This window comes from Chionomys nivalis, chromosome 22 (genome assembly GCF_950005125.1).
Source record: "Chionomys nivalis chromosome 22, mChiNiv1.1, whole genome shotgun sequence".
Taxonomy (NCBI): Eukaryota; Metazoa; Chordata; class Mammalia; order Rodentia; family Cricetidae; genus Chionomys; species Chionomys nivalis.
In genome coordinates this window covers 54,144,552-54,163,044 of record NC_080107.1, presented here as the reverse complement: position 1 = coordinate 54,163,044, position 18,493 = coordinate 54,144,552, and the positions used below count along the sequence as shown (strand labels likewise).

The following is an 18,493-nucleotide window of genomic DNA, read 5'->3' as shown; positions in this document are numbered from 1 at the left end:
TATTGAGGTCTTTAATCCATTTGGACTTGAGTTTTGTGCATGGTGATAGATATGGATCTATTTTCCATTCTTCTACAGATTGACATCCAGTTTTGCCAGCACAGTTTGTTGAAGATGCTCTCTTTTTTCCATTGTATACCTTTATCTCCTTTGTCGAAAATCAGGTGTTCATAGGTTTGTGGGTTAAAGTCAGGGTCTTCTATTCGATTCCATTGGTCGACTTCTCTGTTTTTATGCCAGTACCAAGCTGTTTTCAATACTGTAATAGAGTTTGAAGTCAGGGATGGTAATGCCTCCAGACAATCCTTTATTGTATAAGATTGTTTTGGCTATCCTGGGTTTGTTGTTTTTCCATATAAAGTTGATCATTGTCTTCTCCAGATCTGTGAAGAATTATGATGGGATTTTGATGGGGATTGCATTGAATCTATAGATTGCTTTTGGTAGAATTGCCATTTTTACTATGTTGATCCTCCCAATCCAAGAGCAAGGGAGATCCTTCCATTTTCTGGTGTCCTCTTCAATTTCTTTCTTCAAAGACTTAAAGTTCTTGTCAAATAGATCTTTCACTTCCTTGGTCAGAGTTACCCCAAGATATTTTATGTTATTTGTGGCTATCGTGAAAGGTGATGCTTCTCTGATTTCCCTCTCTGCTTCCTTATCCTTAGTGTATAGGAAGGCAACTGATTTTTTGGAGTTGATCTTGTATCCTGCCACATTACTAAAGGTATTTATCATCTGTAGGAGTTCTTTGGTAGAATTTTTGGGGTCCCTTATGTATACTATCATGTCATCAGCAAATAACGAAAGTTTAACTTCTTCCTTTCCAATTTGAATCCCTTTGATCCCCTTATGTTGTCTTACTGCTATTGCTAGAACTTCCAGCACTATATTGAAGAGATATGGAGAGAGTGGACAGTCTTGTCGTGTTCCTGATCTTAGTGGGATGGCTTTGAGTTTTTCTCCATTTAATTTAATGTTAGCTGTTGGCTTGCTGTAAATAGCTTTTATTATATTTAGGTATGACCCTTGTATCCCTAATCTCTCCAAGACCTAAAATTTTTAATGAAAGAAATTTTGATAACTTTTTAGGAGCTAAAAAAGTTGGACCTCTTCTGTAATAACAAAATTGAATAAGCTGAAAGTATACTGAGTGTGACCAAATAGGAAATTATTTGCTTCTAAACAATCAAAATCACTAAAATAACCACCACTAGAAACTTAACCCCACAGATGAGACTCTCAACAGTTACCTTGAAGTTCATTCATTCAATATTTCTTTTTGGAGCCAAAATTTTAAAACTATAAATATAAAATAAATAGAATGTATTTCATATTTATTGATCTCTTGTTCTTTAAGGCAACTAGCTCATAGACTGCTATATAACCATGGTCATTTGATTTGCCTTACTATTTCATAACTATTTGATATGGTCAAAAGCAAAAAAAAATCGAAACCTGGATAACAATAAATACACATACTTGATACTAAATCCAAGTTTCTGTCACCAAGTTCATTTCCACTAAGTATGGAGAAGCAGGTTTGTTAATTTTTGAAGTCTTGTGATGCATTATTTAAAAGCATAGTTCTACAAATGGATTCCTACAGAAAGATTATCTAACCTTGTGTCAGATTCATTACTCTCTCTTAAGAATGCTTTTGAGTCCCGCTAACACTTCTCAATATTCTTCTAACACTAGATATGGAGTACACTGCATGGTCCAAAGGATGTAAATACTTTTAAATGGTGCACAAGAGCATGGAAACTTTTTAGCTTCCTTAGTTATCAGTGACTCTACAGTGGCAAACCTAGAGTTTATTCTACTAGTTACAACATTTCTAAAACTGAAGGTATAATGCCCAAATAAAACCACAATTTTAAGGAAGAACACTATACTACTGCAACACTAACCAACGAAGTACTACAACTTATTTCGTACCAAGTGAGCTCCACAGCAGAAGTCTGCATTGTTTCCTATTAACCCCTACCAACAAAAATCACAATGCTAGGTCTGAATTCATTTATGATTTCTACTAATAAAATCAGAAGCTTCTAAAAGAATTATCAGTATAGACTCATTTATAAACCCAAACAAATATGGTACTCATAGGCTTGTGTTTACAGGCACAAAATATACAACTGAGTCATTTCAACGTTTTTATCATCAAATTGTTTTATTGTAGTCAATAAAGGCATTTGTGTAAAGTTCATATAAAAGCTAAGACATCTCTAAATGAGTGTAGGGATATAGCCCCACCCATTGGGGGCGTGTTCGCCTCGGGCTAATGTTTACGGATAAATCTGCCGGGCGTGATCCCAGCAGCCCTTTTTTCTTCTTTTGCTCCTCTGTGCTCCGCGGGAACCTGTGGTCCTGTAAGTCTATTTCCTTATTAAAGCTGTATATATCTATATAATCTGTCTGCATTCATTTGCGCCACCACAAATGAGTCATTAGAATATTCTTATTCTTTTCTTGTTTTTTTTTTTTTTTCTTTCAACACAGGGTTTCTTTGTGTAGCCCTGGGTGTCTGGAACTCACTCTGTAGACCAGGCTGGCTTCGAACTCAGAGATCCACCTGTCTCTGACTCCCGAGCGCTGGAATTAAAGGTGTGCACCGACACTACCTGGCCATTTATTAGAATCTCTTGAAAGGTAGATATGACAAAGGTTCACTGACCGTTACGGTACATAATTCAAATTGGTTATTTTCTTTTTACAACTTGATTTATAAATTAACAGTAAGTTTTATTCTACCCATTTTAATGAGTTGAGGTGTCAGAAAGAAAATGACAAAGAAAGAGAAGTACAGAAAGAGGGAGAGGAAAGACCCAGTAAGCCAGAACTCTTTGCTCACCTTAAAGTATCTTGTCAAATGGCCAGAGATGGTAAGTACCTTACCCTAATTGTGACACAGATATTTGCAATGGTGACAAGAGAAAGATATTTCTGATTACTTCTTTCATCTCAAAATCAGATTACTACCATAAATTGTTATTTTTTAAAAAAATCAAGACAACAGCTTGCTACAATCAGTCAACATTTGGAAACAACAGATTTTACTAAAAAGAGAAGAAAGGGAAAAGCACTGAGGACTTGTAAACAGATTCCTCTTACAACAACATCAAATAGCCATGTTTCTTTATGCTCTGACAGTGAAAAGATCCAAAATGTTTTACTATTCATGAAGCTGGGAACAACAGGGGTATAACAATACATTTTATCTTTAAGGATTTTTTTATTATATTATGTGACACATTAACATATGGCATCCCTCAGTGCTACTTATCAGCCCAGCTTGTCTATTTCCTTTCTATGGTTATAATATAGTTTTACATATTTTTACTAATAAAACTGTTAATGTGCCAATCATAGAACTACTGCCTGGAAAACAATGTCCCTCCTGATGAAACAGCAAGTTTAATACTTCAGGACCTTACTACAGGTGTGTATGTGTTTCAATTTTATTAGGTGAGCAAAGACTTACTTTAAAAATTGTCATTAATTAATTAAAAACAACAGAACCACTGGAGTTATGTTTTAAACACTTTTAACCCCAGCACTTTCAGACACAAGCAGATGGGTATCTGTGAGTTCCAGACCAGACTGGAATTCAAAACCAGGGGTGCATAAAAAAAAGTCTGTCTCAAAAATGAATGAATGAATGAATGAATGAATGAATGAATAAAAATAATTTAAAGTACAGAACTATGACCTATTTCACTTGCTTTGTAGGAAATATAAAAATAGCATAAAATGGACAAGTATTGACAAAAATGCCAAATACAAAGAAAAATACAGCTTTTAAAAATGATTTTGTAATCTGCCATCAGTATGTTTATGTGCACTGGAACAATGTATGTGCAACAAAGGAAGCACTGAAAAGAAATCTATTATGCCTAAACCTGCTCACTTGGTTAAAGGTTAGATCAGTGACCACCAGCAGACACTGTTCTGCAGCGCACAGATGTTTTCTTAGTGCCTTACAATGCAAGTTATCTGCCTCTGTTAACAAAATACTATCCTGGAGAGGAAGAACAAGGAAAGCCAGAAATGACTGTGGCTGTGTTATATGTCTAGACTCCTCAAAAGTAAACTAACTGAGCTGGGGTATCGTGGCAGGCTTCATAAAATTCTGAACAAAGCCGAGCTGTCAGTTAATCCTGACAGAACTTTTTAGTATGTCTAAGGATATTCTGAAATCTCCTTTCTCTCAATTCCTTAAAGTTTTCTGCAAAGACATTATGTCTGAACTACCATTCATGAAAAAAACACAAGGACATCGTAATATGGTCAAACAGATGTAGCAATAAGGTAGAACCAAGAAGCACTATCCTCTTAGTCTAATTATGCCACAAACACTATCATTGTGATAATAAAGAGTAGTAGGAGCTGCGGGCTGCATTCCTGCCGCCCCAGCTCCTGGTCGCATGGCTAGCTTATACCCCGAAATAACAACACACAAACTGTATTCTTTTAAACACTGCTTGACCCATTATATCTAGCCTCTTCTCGGCTAACTCTCGCACCTGGACTAGCCCATTTCTAATAATGTGTGTAGCACCCCAAGGTGCGCTTACCGGGAAGATTCTAGCCTACGTCCATCCTGGGTCGGAGCTTCATCGCATCTGCCCCAGAGAGGCGAGCTATCGAGTCTGAGCTCACTTCCTCTTCCTCCCAGCATTCTGTTCTGTTTACTCCACCCACCTATGTTCTAACCTATGAGGGCCAAGCAGTTTCTTTATTTTTTAACCAATGACCTTCCTCCATCAATAAAGCACCAGAAAAAAATGACCATAGGTTTTTGCTCTGCATAGGGCATATTCAGCACCTGGGAAAGGCAGGAAAATAAAACCTGCAGCACAATTATGGACTGCAACAATCTACTGTCCTGACCCTAACAGGAAATATACCCGTGAACCTCTGCCAAAAAGAGCCAGAAGTCCACCCTGGCATCAACAGGTGAAAAGGAACTCTAGAACAACTTCTCTATCAAGCTCTGACTCTACCTCAGTAGTATGACAGAAAACACTATTTTTCACTATCTTCTTAATTTAAAACTGCAATATAAACATAATTTTTAACAATTTATCATCCCCCCCAATAGCAAATATATTTCTATTATAAAATCAGAAGCACCAAAGTTAAGGTCATGTTAGTTATGGTCAGAAAGAAACAATCAACTACAAGTCCATGCAGAAACCCCAGGCAGGCAGGGACGAGAGGATTCTATACTGGACTCTATCAGATTAGCTAAACAAAATATGATACATTCCTGCTTATAACAGTCCAACAGTTACCTCCCTTCTAAGGCCACTGTGAGTTTTTTCTTTTTATTTATATGTGGATTATAACATGGTGGGTATAACACTAACAGAAATAAATCTCCAATAAATATTATTCAAGCCATGTAAGATGCTGACTATTGTTAATTTTTCTTTTTTTTTTTTATACAATATGTTGACTGAACATTCCCTGTGAAGATTAATGTGTGGTACTCTCTAGTAATCTACCTCTGTATCAGGTATGGTGCTAGGTGCTTAGGACAAAGGATAGGCGGAGGAGGAGGCGGCGGAAAAGACACCTGCCTTCCAAGGAACATAACTACACAACAAGCCAGCTCATTACTAGCACCACAGAGTACACTGTACACTAACTAATACTACATATTTCAAGTGTAGTTTAAAGTTTAGCTACGTGGATGAGTGTGGCAGGGGTTGCATACAGGAGGCTTACTTAGGCAGGAGGATCTCTGAGTTCAAGGCTAGCCTGGTGTATCAAACTGATGTACTTGGTGAGTTCCAGTGCAGACAGAGCTACATACTAAGTCTTTGTCTCAAAAAAACAAAAATAAACTTAAAAAATTAATAAATAAGTAGCTCAGCTATGTTAAAGTTCAGCTGTCTAAACCTAGTATAACCACATTACTCTGTTGAGACAGTTTGAGTACACAACAGTGTTTAGTAAGCAGAGTAGTTTCTGTGCTTCACTACTTTGAAGTTAGTTGTATACCCCACTGTATATGTAGTCTCTCACTGAACGCTGCAAACAATTTACTGTTTCTTTATTATCTATACTTTGAAATTAAGAAGTGTGTCCAATGTCACACAAAACTAATAAGGTGAACAATTGAACATACAGATGTTATGCAGTAAGATCTGTGCTTTTGCTCTTGTACTTTTTTTTAAGGACATACCTAGTACTAGGGAAATGGCTTTCTAGTAAAGGGTTAAACTATGCTAGCACTTGTGATATTTTTTTACAACAGACTTTTTTGTTGTTGTTGTTTGTTTTGTTTTTCGAGAAAGGGTTTCTCTATGTAGTCCTGGCTGTCCTGGAACTCACTCTGTAGACCAGGCTGGTCTTGAACTCAGGTATCCATCCACCTGCCTCAAAAAGAATATTTTTCATTCACTCTTGACAACTTAAAAAATAAATGGTGGTTTGAAGTGAATGGTTATCCACTTCTACACAGAAAATATTAATGAGAAATCTAATGACCTATCTTAGCCCCAGTGCTCTGGCTCTGCCTGCTCTCAACCTTTCTTTCCTCTCGTTTAGATTTTCTCAAACTTAGCAAGTTAAGACAGGGAAGAAAAATAGATAATTTGTGTATCTGCTGCAAACTGTGTATTTGAGAGTGGTAAAGCAAGTCAGAATACTATAATACAATGTCTTAGGATGGAGGAAGATAATACAAGACATTGCTTAACTTTGAGAAAGAAAATGAAGAGAAGGGAAGAGATTTCAGTGCCCGATATTGATGGAGGAAAGTCATTGGTTAATTAATAAAGAAACTGCTTGGCCCTGGTAGGTTAGAACATAGGTGGGTGGAGTAAACAGAACAGAATGCTGGGAGGAAGAGAAAGTGAGGTAAGACGACTCAGACAGACGCCATGCAGCTGCTCTTCAGGGCAGACGCGATGAAGCAAGCCGCCAGGTCAGACATGCTGAATCTTTCCTGGTAAGACTGGTGCTACACAGATTATTAGAGATGGGTTGATCGGGATATGAGAATTAGCCAGTAAGCTCTAGAGCTAATGGGCTAAGCAGTGTTTAAAAGAATACAATTTGTGTGTTGTTATTTTGGGGCATAAGCTAGCCAGGCAGCCGGGAGCTGGGTGGCAGGAAGTGGCCTGCAGCTCCTTCAACACTCTAACCCTGAAAGCTAAATGTGCTTTGTGTTTCCATCGTATGCAGATAGAAAGATTTACATCAAGGGAAAGAATAGTGTCTAGGTGAACAAACAGAACTGCATAATCCAGATTGCAGATGCTCAATTATGTTGGATGTTCCAAGTTGCCCAGGAAATAGACAAAAAGCTGTCTATGACAAAGGCCCCATAGAAAAAATGAATAAGCTGTGAAATAATCAAGTTGGTCAACAGGGCTGAGCTGTTAAGAACAGCAAAGAAAAACTTCCTGTCATTCAAGAAGAGAAGTAACATCTGTTAAGAAAAAAAAAAAACCAGCTCCAAGTTGCCGCCTTAACCTTATCTAAACTCACAGTCAGCACAGGGAAGACTTTAGATCCTTAGTAACTCAAAACACCTCAAAGACTGTGAATCTGTTTGATACAAATCCCCAATCTGTGATTAACAGAGCCTGTTTTCAGTGTCTCTGTATCAAAATTAAGGTTTTTAAACAACAGGTTAAGCCTGAGGGAATCAAAACTGACAACTATGACCAAAAATCCCACGTAAGTACACAAAACCACAAGAGAAAAAGCTTTGAATTTTCCTGATACCATGAAAGGTAAGGCAAGGAGCAGATATAAACAAACATCTCTCAATATAAAAATAATGTTTAGAGCCAGGTGGTAGTGGTACACACCTTTAAACCCAGCACTCGAGAGGCAAAGGCAAGTAGATCTTTGTAAGTTTGGGGTCAACCTTGTCTAACAGGGAAAGTTCCAGGACAACCAAGGCTATACAGAAAAACCATATCTCAAAAAACAACCAACAAAAACAAAACCTTAAAAAAATAATGTTTAGTAGCACCTATAATTACAACTCTACATAGAAATGGCTGGTTCAAGTAGAACACAGGGTCAAGTAGAACACAGCTTACCAAAATTAACTCATCTTGACACACCAGAAAACCAGAAATCATAGATCTGCTGTTAAAAAAAATTAAGCCATTTAAGAGAATGGTTCTTCCAAGGTGCTACAAAATGTTACATAAGGAATAAAGTACAGGCATTAAACCCAACTATAGATTGGATGTATAGATTGGATGTATGACTCAAAAATGTATCTGGTTTCTGACTTTTAGTCGACCACATAACCTAACCCACCTACCCTCCCCCCAAAATAAACTTTTTTAAAAAGGTGAGCATCTATTTTAGTTCCAGGAGTCTATGATTCATGTCTAGGAACTAAAACTCAAAAATCTACTTCACAGTTAAGTGTGCCTTTTTCTATATTTAACAATCTGAAATAAACTACAAAACTGACCTATTCCTTTTTACTTTCGTGGTATTTGTGCTAAAGGGGTATGAAATGAGATAGCAAATATTCTACTGGCCCATATATACCATAGGGCCTTGAAATTGTTTTAACAGAGTGCTAAGTAGGTCAAAGGTCCAACACAGTGAAAATATCTCATGGCATTTATCTTTGAATTGAACTAACAGTACGAAAAAGATAACTTGAAAAGATAAAACATAAGAAAATGAAGATCACCATACATTCCTCATTACTTTTCAAAACTAGCAACAGTTAGGTAATTTCTCTTCTATATTTATGAGAATGACAGTGTCATACAGTGATTTTTTTTTAACGCACATCTTATTTAAAATGTAACAGGGTAAAAAGTTTCTCAAAAATTTACTCAAGGCAGGTGAACTGGCTCAAGCCTTTAATCTCAGCACTGAAGAGGTAGAAGCAGGCATAAGTATCTGAGTTCAAAGCCATACAATTCTACATAGCAAATATCAAGTCAACAGGGCTATGCAGGGAAACCCTGACTCCAAAATAAAAATTTACGTGTGCACATACGTGCATACACACACATACACACACAAACACACAAATATACTCTCTGAAGATTAAAGATTATTGAGTAAAATATACTCACTAATTCTTTTTATTCTATAAACCAAATGTACACACAAGAAATTCACCTTTTTTTGTTTTGTTTTTCGAAACAGGTTTTCTCTGTGTAACAGTTCAGTTTGTCCTGAGATCTCGCTCTGTTGACCTGGTTTGCCTCAAACTCACAGAGATCCCCTGCCTCTACCTCACAAGTGCTAGGATTAAAGGCGTGCGCCCCGACTGCCCAGCAAGTAAATAAAATTTTTAAGGGTATGTAATTATTAGAAGTCAAACACAGCATGTGAATAATTTCAAAATAAACAAGCAAATTTTAAAATACTTCTGTCTTAGACTATATTTAATTCTGAATCTGATCAGTAAGCCAGTATAATAGAACAGGTTAGCAGATACCAATGACTTCAAATTATACTAAAAAAAGGAAAGCAGATCATCGAAATGTAGGAAAATTAAAGCAGAATTAAAGCCCACATGATACACAGGTCTCTGAAACTGCAAAATATACTATGTAAAAACAAAACTTTAAAAATATCATGGGATAGCATACAGAAGCAAATGAAGCCTGTAACCTCCTAAATTCCCAAACATAGTTATCACAGTATGGAAAAGAGCTGTTACATAAACAAAACAAAACATAAATATGTATGTATGTGGATATATATACACACATGTACCTCCATCTTTCTTCTCCAATTCGTCCCTAATTAGAGGAGAAGTAAGTATCACCTTCAAAGTCAGTGTGGGCTCTTTTGTGTTCCGAATTATAATGGAAGCTTCACTTATACATTGTTCCACTTGGTATTTCTCTTCTGTCAGTTTCTAAAAGTCACCAAGAAATCAAAAACACTCAATCAGATTAAAATCTCTAAATGGGACACTTGTGATAAGTTTGTGACTAATATTAACTATTAATATCACTATGCAAAAGAGTAAATAAAATCCACAACTGTAACTAGTTCCTTACTTCAGGGATAACCTCTCTCAACTTAAGCAAGCCCATTCTCCATCCCTCATAAAAGGATCATAATGTCAACCATGCAGACAATTATGAAATAATATTTAAATCCATTTTCTTCCATGTGAAATGTCACCAGTAGCATTATAATAGAATATAAATAATTATTCTTGAAATTATTACTGTAAATCATTATACAACAGTAGATAGCTGGAAATGATCTTCAAAATTATAGCACTGTTGACAAAAGAATCTAAACAACTACTTACCAAGGATTTATGAATATAAATTATACAAATTTCTAAAGTAAATCAATAAAGTATGAATGACTTGTAGTCACATGAAAGAATGAGTATAAAGTTAGTTGCCTTGTATAACAGATCTCAGAAGTCATTCCACTAAGACTTATCATTATAAGATAATCCAAATGACATCGACAAGGAAATTTACATTGCTGTTTTTAGCATGCATAGAAATAAACATACAATCTTAGGGCTGTCATAAAATAATCCAAATTGTATATTTAATAGTACAATAAATTATAACTAAATAAAGAATACAAGGCATTTCTTATTACTTGACATACAATGAGCTGAAGGAAATAATAATGTAAGGTATGTTTGAAACGAACTCAGTCATTTATAAAAAATACTATTTTAATATTAAATACTTCCCAAATAGTAAGAAAAAGAAAAGTCATTGCCCTAATATTGAACATAAGAAGCAAAAGAAAAAAAAGACCTCACTATAAATGGAAGAACCAGAAGTAAAATAAACAAACACATACACACGTGCGCACACACACACAAACTATTCACAACCATTTTGACAATGGGGAAAAAAATCATTAACGTTATCTATTAGAGAGCTGGAGAAATGAGTTGGTTATAACGTGTTTACCACACAAGCATGAAGACTCAAGTCTGATCCCAGCACCCACATAAAACAATAGACAGGGCTGGAAAGATGGCTCAGTGGTTAATAGCACTTGCTGCTCTTGGAAAGGACCAGAGATCAGCTCCCAGCACCCATATGGTGGCTCATAAACCATCTGTAACTCCAGTTCTAGAGGACCAAATGCCTTCTTCTGGTTCCTCAGGCATCACTACATGGTACACACAACATTAAATAAAGGTATGTATTTGTTTTTTAAATAGAAGGCACAGGGGCACCTTCCTAGAGGAGATGGGTACACACGGATCGCTGGGGCTCGATGGCCAACCATCCTGCCTATCCTAATTAACAAGAACAGTGCTTGAGGAAGAGGAACACACCAAATTGTCATCTCCACATGCAAGCGCACAGACACACACACACACACACACAGATATCTATTCAACCTAGAGAGATGGTTCAGTTGTGAAGAGCACTGGCTGCTCTTCCTAGGTTCAATTCCCAGCACCCACATGGCAGCTCAGACCTGCTTGTAACTCATTCCAGGGAAACTGAAGCCCTCATACAGGCATAATTAAGGCAAAGCACCAATGCATATAAAATAAATTATTTTTAGAAAATTTTAAGATATCTATTGGAAATCAAACTAAAATTGTCAATTAATAGACACATCCAAAATTATACTGTGAGCTTGGACTAGACTAACTTCAAAGGTTATTTGCCTCCTTTGTATAAAGAAGCTCTAAAATCATCCTGGAAAAGAGTACAGAGAGGGGGGGAAAAAGTGTATTTCTACCTCAATTATATTAAGGTAGTAAATAACCAAACTGTTCCTACAGTTATTATTCAGAAAAGATATTTGGTCTGTAAAAAAGTAAGATCCTATTAGAGATTATTATTTCTTGACTGTGCACACGAACACTCAGACAACTAGTAGAGTAGCAGGGCATATGTGAAGATCATACTTCAAATTATTTCCTGAAATATTACAATAGTAATGTATGGATGCTTAGACACAGGTTTAGAGAGAAATGTGTGTATGTGTGTATAACTTAATCTTAACATCAGTGGACAATTAAGATTACTACTTTCCAATGAAATGTACCTTCACCCAGATACAGAAAATTCATTGTTAGGAAGCTATAATGACTTTGCGTTAAACTGAAATATATGAATCATAATATCCACCACTGGCCCTAAGTGTTCAAGTCTCTTTCATCTCTTCTAACATAATCCTTCAAAGACTTCAGAATATTTATGTCTTTTTAGTCCTCTCTAGTCAAGAAAGCCCAAAGTTCCTAAAATTTGAGATGGTCTGCACAATCTATACTCTCTCTTTGTGATTTTTTTTCTGTGAAGATTTACTAGATCAACAATAACATTTTAAGACTGTGGTACCCAAAAATAACAATCCTCACTTGAGAAAGGAACAATGCAGAGTTCAAAAAGTGAAACCTGCACAGAGAAAACACTATTGTATAAACTGTTGTATCAAATCTAGGTCAGCTTGGTCTACAAAAAGTACCAAAGACTTCCCCTCCCCCCCTACCTTAAAAAAAAAAAAAGCTACAAAGTATTGTTAGCCCCAAACATATTACTAGACCTTCCTTGTCAAAACCCTTTATCTTGTAAAGCTCACACAGCTATCACTCTCCATCTTCAAATGATTACAACAGTTTTAAAAGAAAGATGGGAAGAAGAGAGGAAGACTGCAAGGCAGAAAGAAACTAACTACTTTTAACAAATAAAAAAAGCTGCTCTGGGCTGGAGAGATGGCTCAGTGGTTAGAAGCATTGACTGTTATTTCAAAGGACCTGGATTCAATTCCTAGCACCCACATGGTAGCTCACAACTGTAACTCCAAGATCTGACACCCTCGCACAGACATGCGTGTGATGGAGGTGGTTCTTGTATCTTATCTGTTGCTTTCATTGGTTAACTAATAAAGAAAACTACCTTAGCCCATTTGATAGGCCAACCCTTAGGTGGGTGGAGTAAATAGAAAAAAATGCTAAAAAAAAAAAAAGCTAAGTCAAAAGTCACCATAATTCTCCCACTCCAGACAGACACAGGTTAAGATCTTTCCTGGTAAGCCAGCTCATGGTACTACACAAAATATTAAAAATGGGTTAGATCAATATGTAAGAACTAGCCAATAAAAGGCTAAAACTAATGGGCCAGACAGTGATTAAAAGAATACAGTTTCCGTGTAATTATTTCGGGGCATAAGCTAGCCATGCGGGCGGCTGGGTGCCGGGGACGCAGCCCTGCCGCTCATATTACAACATGCATGCAGACAAAACACCAATACAAATAAAAATAAATAATTGAAAAAGAAAAAACTGCTCCACCAAAACTGAAAATAGAAAATCTAAATATAGTTTTATTTAGGAAAAAATATTTTCAGAATTAAAACAGAATAAAATAGTCCCCAAAAGTTAATATAGGAGCCTTTAAAGCCAACACTTGAGAAACAGAGGGATACAGAGACTCTAAATCAAAAAAAAAAAAACTAAATAAAGAGACAGTTTTGAAGTTCAGTTAGCATGTATAATACAGAGAAAGTGACCCAAATAAACTATAACAAATTACAAATTCACATAACTAGGGGGAAAGGCCCATTTTACACAACAAATTATTACTCAATAAGTACTAAGTTATATTGTTTGCAATAACATGGATGGAACCAGAGAGGATCATGTGGGCAAATGATAAGACAGGGTCACAAAGACAAGTAGTATGTAGATTCTCTTCTTTTTAAAGTTTTATTTTCATTTAATGTACATGAATATTTTGCCTATGTACATGTTAGTCCACCATATGTGTGCAGTGCTGATGGAAGCCAGAAGAGAGCATCAGATATCCTGGAGTTAGAAATAGTTGTGAGCAACCTTTGTGAGTGCTGGGAACTGAACCTGGGTCCTCTGCAAAGCAGCAAGTTCTCTTAACCACTGAGCTAGCTCTCCAGGGCCCCACCTTTTAAGTTTTCTTTCTTAAAAGAAACTAGATTTTCAAAAAGGAGAAAGCAGGGTGGCAAGACAGCTAGTTTAGTGGCTAAAGATGCTTCCTGACAATCCTAAATTCAATCCTCAGAATGTACACTATAGAGAGAACTAACTCTTATAAATTATCTTCTGACTTCCACAACAAGCAAATAAATAGTTAGGCAAGGGATTTGTTTGTTTGTTTTTAAGACTTGAAAACAAAGATAAGACATTGGGAAGGGAACAAGTAGAAGAATAATACAAAAGAAGGAAACAAATGGGTGAATAGGTCAAAGCACATGATCCATATGTATCAGAATGACCCAATAAAATCTAAGATTTTATACAATGAATATACACTGGTTTTTGTATTTTGGTTTTTTTTTAAGTTTGCAAATTAAAAAATCACACTTAAATAAATCAGGAACAAAAACATTTTTTTAAGGCAGCTACCTCATTTAAAAGGAATATAAATTTTTTTCTAAATATTTATTTATTTATTATGTATACAATATTCTGTCTGTGTGTAAGAGGGGACCAGACCTCATTACAGATGGTTGCGAGCCACCATGTGGTTGCTGGGAATTGAACTCAGGACCTTTGGAAGAGCAGGCAATGCTCTTAACCACTGAGCCATCTCTCCAGCCCCGGAATATAAATTTAAAAAGAAACAAAACCGGGCTAGAGAGATGGCTCAGTGGTTAAGAGCACTGGCTGCTCTTCCAAAAGACCCAGGCTCAGTTTCCAAAAACAACACGTCAGTTCACAACTGTTTGTTAATTCCAGTTCCAGGGGATCCACTGTTGTCTTCTGACCACCCATACACACAGGGAAAACACTCATACACATAAAATAAAAATAAATTTTATGTTGTTTCAAACAACATAAAATATCTCAGGGTAACTCTAACTAAACAAGTGAAAGACCTGTATGACAAGAACGTCAAGTCTTTAAAGAAATTGAAGAAGATATCAGAAAATGGAAAGATCTCCCATGCTCTTGGACAGGTAGAATCAACAAAGTAAAAATGTCAATCTTTCCAAAAGCAATCTACATATTCAATGCAATCCGCATCAAAATCCCAAAACAATTCAATTTCATATGGAAAAACAAAAAACTCAGAATAGCCAAAACAGCCCTGTACACCATCCCAAACTTCAATCTCTACTATAGAGAATGAATGAAAACAATTTGGTATTGGTACAAAATCCGACAGGTGGACCAATCGAATCAAATCAAAGAGTCTGATATTTAATCTGCACACCTATGAACACCTGACTTTTGACAAAGAAGCCAAAATTGTACAATGGAAAAAGGAAAGCATCTTCAACAAATGGTGCTGGCATAACTGGATGTCGACATGTAGAAGAATGCAAACAGATCCATATCTATCTATCATCTTGCACAAAACTCAAATCCAAATGGATCAAAGACCTCAACATAAATCCAGTCACATTGAACCTCAGAGAAGAGAAAGTAAGGACTAGTCTTGAACGCATAGGCACAGGAGACCGCTGCTTCCTAATTATAACCCCAGTAGCACAGACACTGAGATAGACAATCTATTGAACCTCCTAAAACTGAGAAGCTTCTGTAAAGCAAAGGACACAGTCACCAAGACAAAACGACAGCCTACAGAATGGGAAAAAAAATTTCACCAACCCCACTTTGGAGAGAGGGCTGATCTACAAAATACACAAAGAACTCAAGAAACTAGATATCAAAATATCAAATAATCCAATTAAAATGGAGTACAGATCTAAACAGAGAATTCTCAACAAAGGATTCTCTATAATGGTCAAAAGTCACTTAAGGAAATGTTCAACATCCTTAGCCATCAGGGAAATGCAAATCAAAATGACTGAGATACCATCTTACACGAGCCAGAATGGCTAAGATCAAAAACACTAACCACAGCCTATGTTAAAGAGGATGTAGAGTAAAGGGAACATTCCTCCATTGCTGATGGGAATGCAAATTTGTACAGCCACTGTATGGCGGTTTCTCCAAAACTTGGGACTCAATCTACCTCAAGACACAGAAATACCACTCTTGGACATATACCAAAGGATGCAAACCCATACCACAAGGATATTTGCTCAACTATGTTCATAGCAGCATTATTCATAATAGCCAGAACCTGGAAACAACCTAGATGTTCCTCAACCAAAGAATGGATAAAGAAAATGTGGTACATTTACACAATGGATTACTACTCAGCATTTAAAAAAAAGAAAAAGAAAAAGAAAACAAACAATGACATCTTGAAATTTGCAGGCAGATGGATGGAACTAGAAAAAACATCCTGAGTAAGGTAACCCAGACACAGAAAGACAAACATGGTATGTACTCACTTGTAAGTGGATATCAGACATAAAACAAAAGATAACGAGCCTACAGTCTACAACCCAGATAAGACAGGAAACAAAGAGAACCCTAAGAGAGACATACATGGATCCTCCCCCTGGGAAGCAGAAGTAGACAAAATCTCCTTAGTAAATTGGTAGTGTGGGTAGAGTATGGGGAGGCTGAAAGGAGAACGGGGAGGGGAAAAGGGTAGAGGGGGAGGAGAACATGAGGGATCAAGAAAATTGAGTTGGGTAAAGAACAGAGAGGGAGAGCAAGGAAAAGAGATACCTTGAAAGAAGGAGTCATTGTGGGGTTAGCAAGAAACCAGGGACTAGGGAAACTCCCAGGAATCCACAATGATGACCTCAGCTAAGACTCCTAGCAATAGTGGAGAGGTTGCCTCAAATGGCCCTCCTCTGTAGTCAGATTGATGACTACCTTAATTGTCATTATAGAAACTTCATCCGGTAACTGATGGAAGCAGATGCAAAGATTCACAGCTAAGCTGAACTCCTGGAATCCAGTCATAGAGAGAGAGGAGCAATATTATGAGCAAAGGAGCCAAGACTATGATGGGGATAGCCACAGAAACAGCTGACTTGAGCTAGTGGGAGCTCACTGACCTCGGACTGACAGCTGGGGAACCTGCCTAAGACCAAACTAGACCCTCTAAATGTGGTTGACAGTTGCATTGCATGGGCAGTTTGTGGAGGAACTAGCAGTGGAACCAGTATTTATCCCTAGTACATGATCTGGCTCTTTGAAGCCCATTCCCTATAGAGGGAGGGATACCTTGCTCAGCCTAGACACAGGGAAGTCTTGCCTCAAGTGATGTAACAGAATTTGTTGGCTCCCCATGGGAGGCATCACCCTCTCTGTGGAGTGGATAAGGGGAGGGGTGGGGAGAAGGTGGGAGGAGTGGAAAGACCCGGAGGGAGAGGGTACTGGGATTGCTATATAAATTAAGATTGTTTTTAAAAAGATTAAAAAATAAAAATCCTTAAAAATATATTATTTTTCAAGAATGAATGAAGCAAGCAAGCATGGGCAGACAAGTGAGCATTTACCAACTCAAAAAAAACTTTAGACTTATATGGGCTAACATCTATTTCTGTGATACAGATATGAAGATAGCCTAAATTACCAAGTAAGTACAATCCAATAGATTACAGGTAACACATAACTGAAATGGAAGACAATCTCAACTTCCTAATCAATGTTGAATATATCTCTGTGATAGGTGGGCAAGGTGGGTCTTAGGGTGGCCAAGGCCCAAAAGCAGGCCAGCATTAAAACTTTCTAAACCCAACCCGATAGGAAAACAACTTGGAAACCAACCAGGAAGAGTGACTTTCTATAAACTTAAGAAATGCATGACTTTAAATTAACTAATTCTTAAGACCTAAAAGAGGTCAAAGTGTTTGGTATGCTAGCTTGATAGCCTAAGTTCAGTGCCCAAAATCCACACAAAGGTAAGAAGAGGAAACTGACCCCACAAAGTTGTCCTCTGGCTTCACACATATGCACAAACACACACACACCAATAATAATACATTTAAAATTTAACCAAATCTTTCATCTTTTTAAACTATCTACTTATTACTTATACAGTGTTCTGCCTGCATGTATGCTTGCAGGCCAGAAGAGGGCACCAGATCATTATAGATAGTTGTGAGGTACCTTGCGGTTGCTGAGAACTGAATTCAAAACCTCATTAAGAGTAGATGATGCTCTTAACCTGAGTCATCTCTCTCCAGGCCCCAAATCTTCAAATCATTTTTAAATTCAAAATAATTTTAAGGTATCATTATGAAATTATCCACAGTTGTGTGGATTTTTTTTTGATGGGGGGGGGGGTTAGAGACAGGATTTCTCTATGGATCCCAGGCTGTCCTGGAACTCACTCTGTAGATCAGGGTGTCCTCAAACTCAGAGATCCACCTGCCACTAACTCCTGAGTACTAGGATTAAAGGCATGCACCACCTCCGCCAGGGCTGGACCTTCTTTGTTGTACCTCACCAACTCTTCCATGAATTTTATAATACTTAGAGACATACACAAAATGGGGGTAGGGAGATATAGAGTCTCAGCAAGACATGCATGTAAGGTTTAAGACTTATTTGAGTATAAATCACCAGAAATGTGCTTTAAATGTGAGTTCATCACTGACCAAATCACACTGGCATTCTTTTTTTTAATACCTATCTCTGACTTACCAATTCTTATTAATAGTCATCAAGATCACTGTTTCTCAACTC

General features: G+C 37.0%; 1 protein-coding gene across 4 annotated transcripts in view; it reads right to left on the bottom strand.

Moving 5' to 3' along the window:
• Nucleotides 1-18,493, bottom strand: part of Strbp (spermatid perinuclear RNA binding protein) — a 147,086-nt gene that overhangs the window by 57,237 nt on the left and 71,356 nt on the right. For all 4 annotated transcript variants that reach the window (XM_057755698.1, XM_057755695.1, XM_057755697.1 and 1 more), the window contains exon 5: nt 9,727-9,871. In XM_057755698.1, coding sequence (XP_057611681.1) covers nt 9,727-9,871 — 145 coding nt within the window. The remainder of the gene's footprint in view (nt 1-9,726; nt 9,872-18,493) is intronic.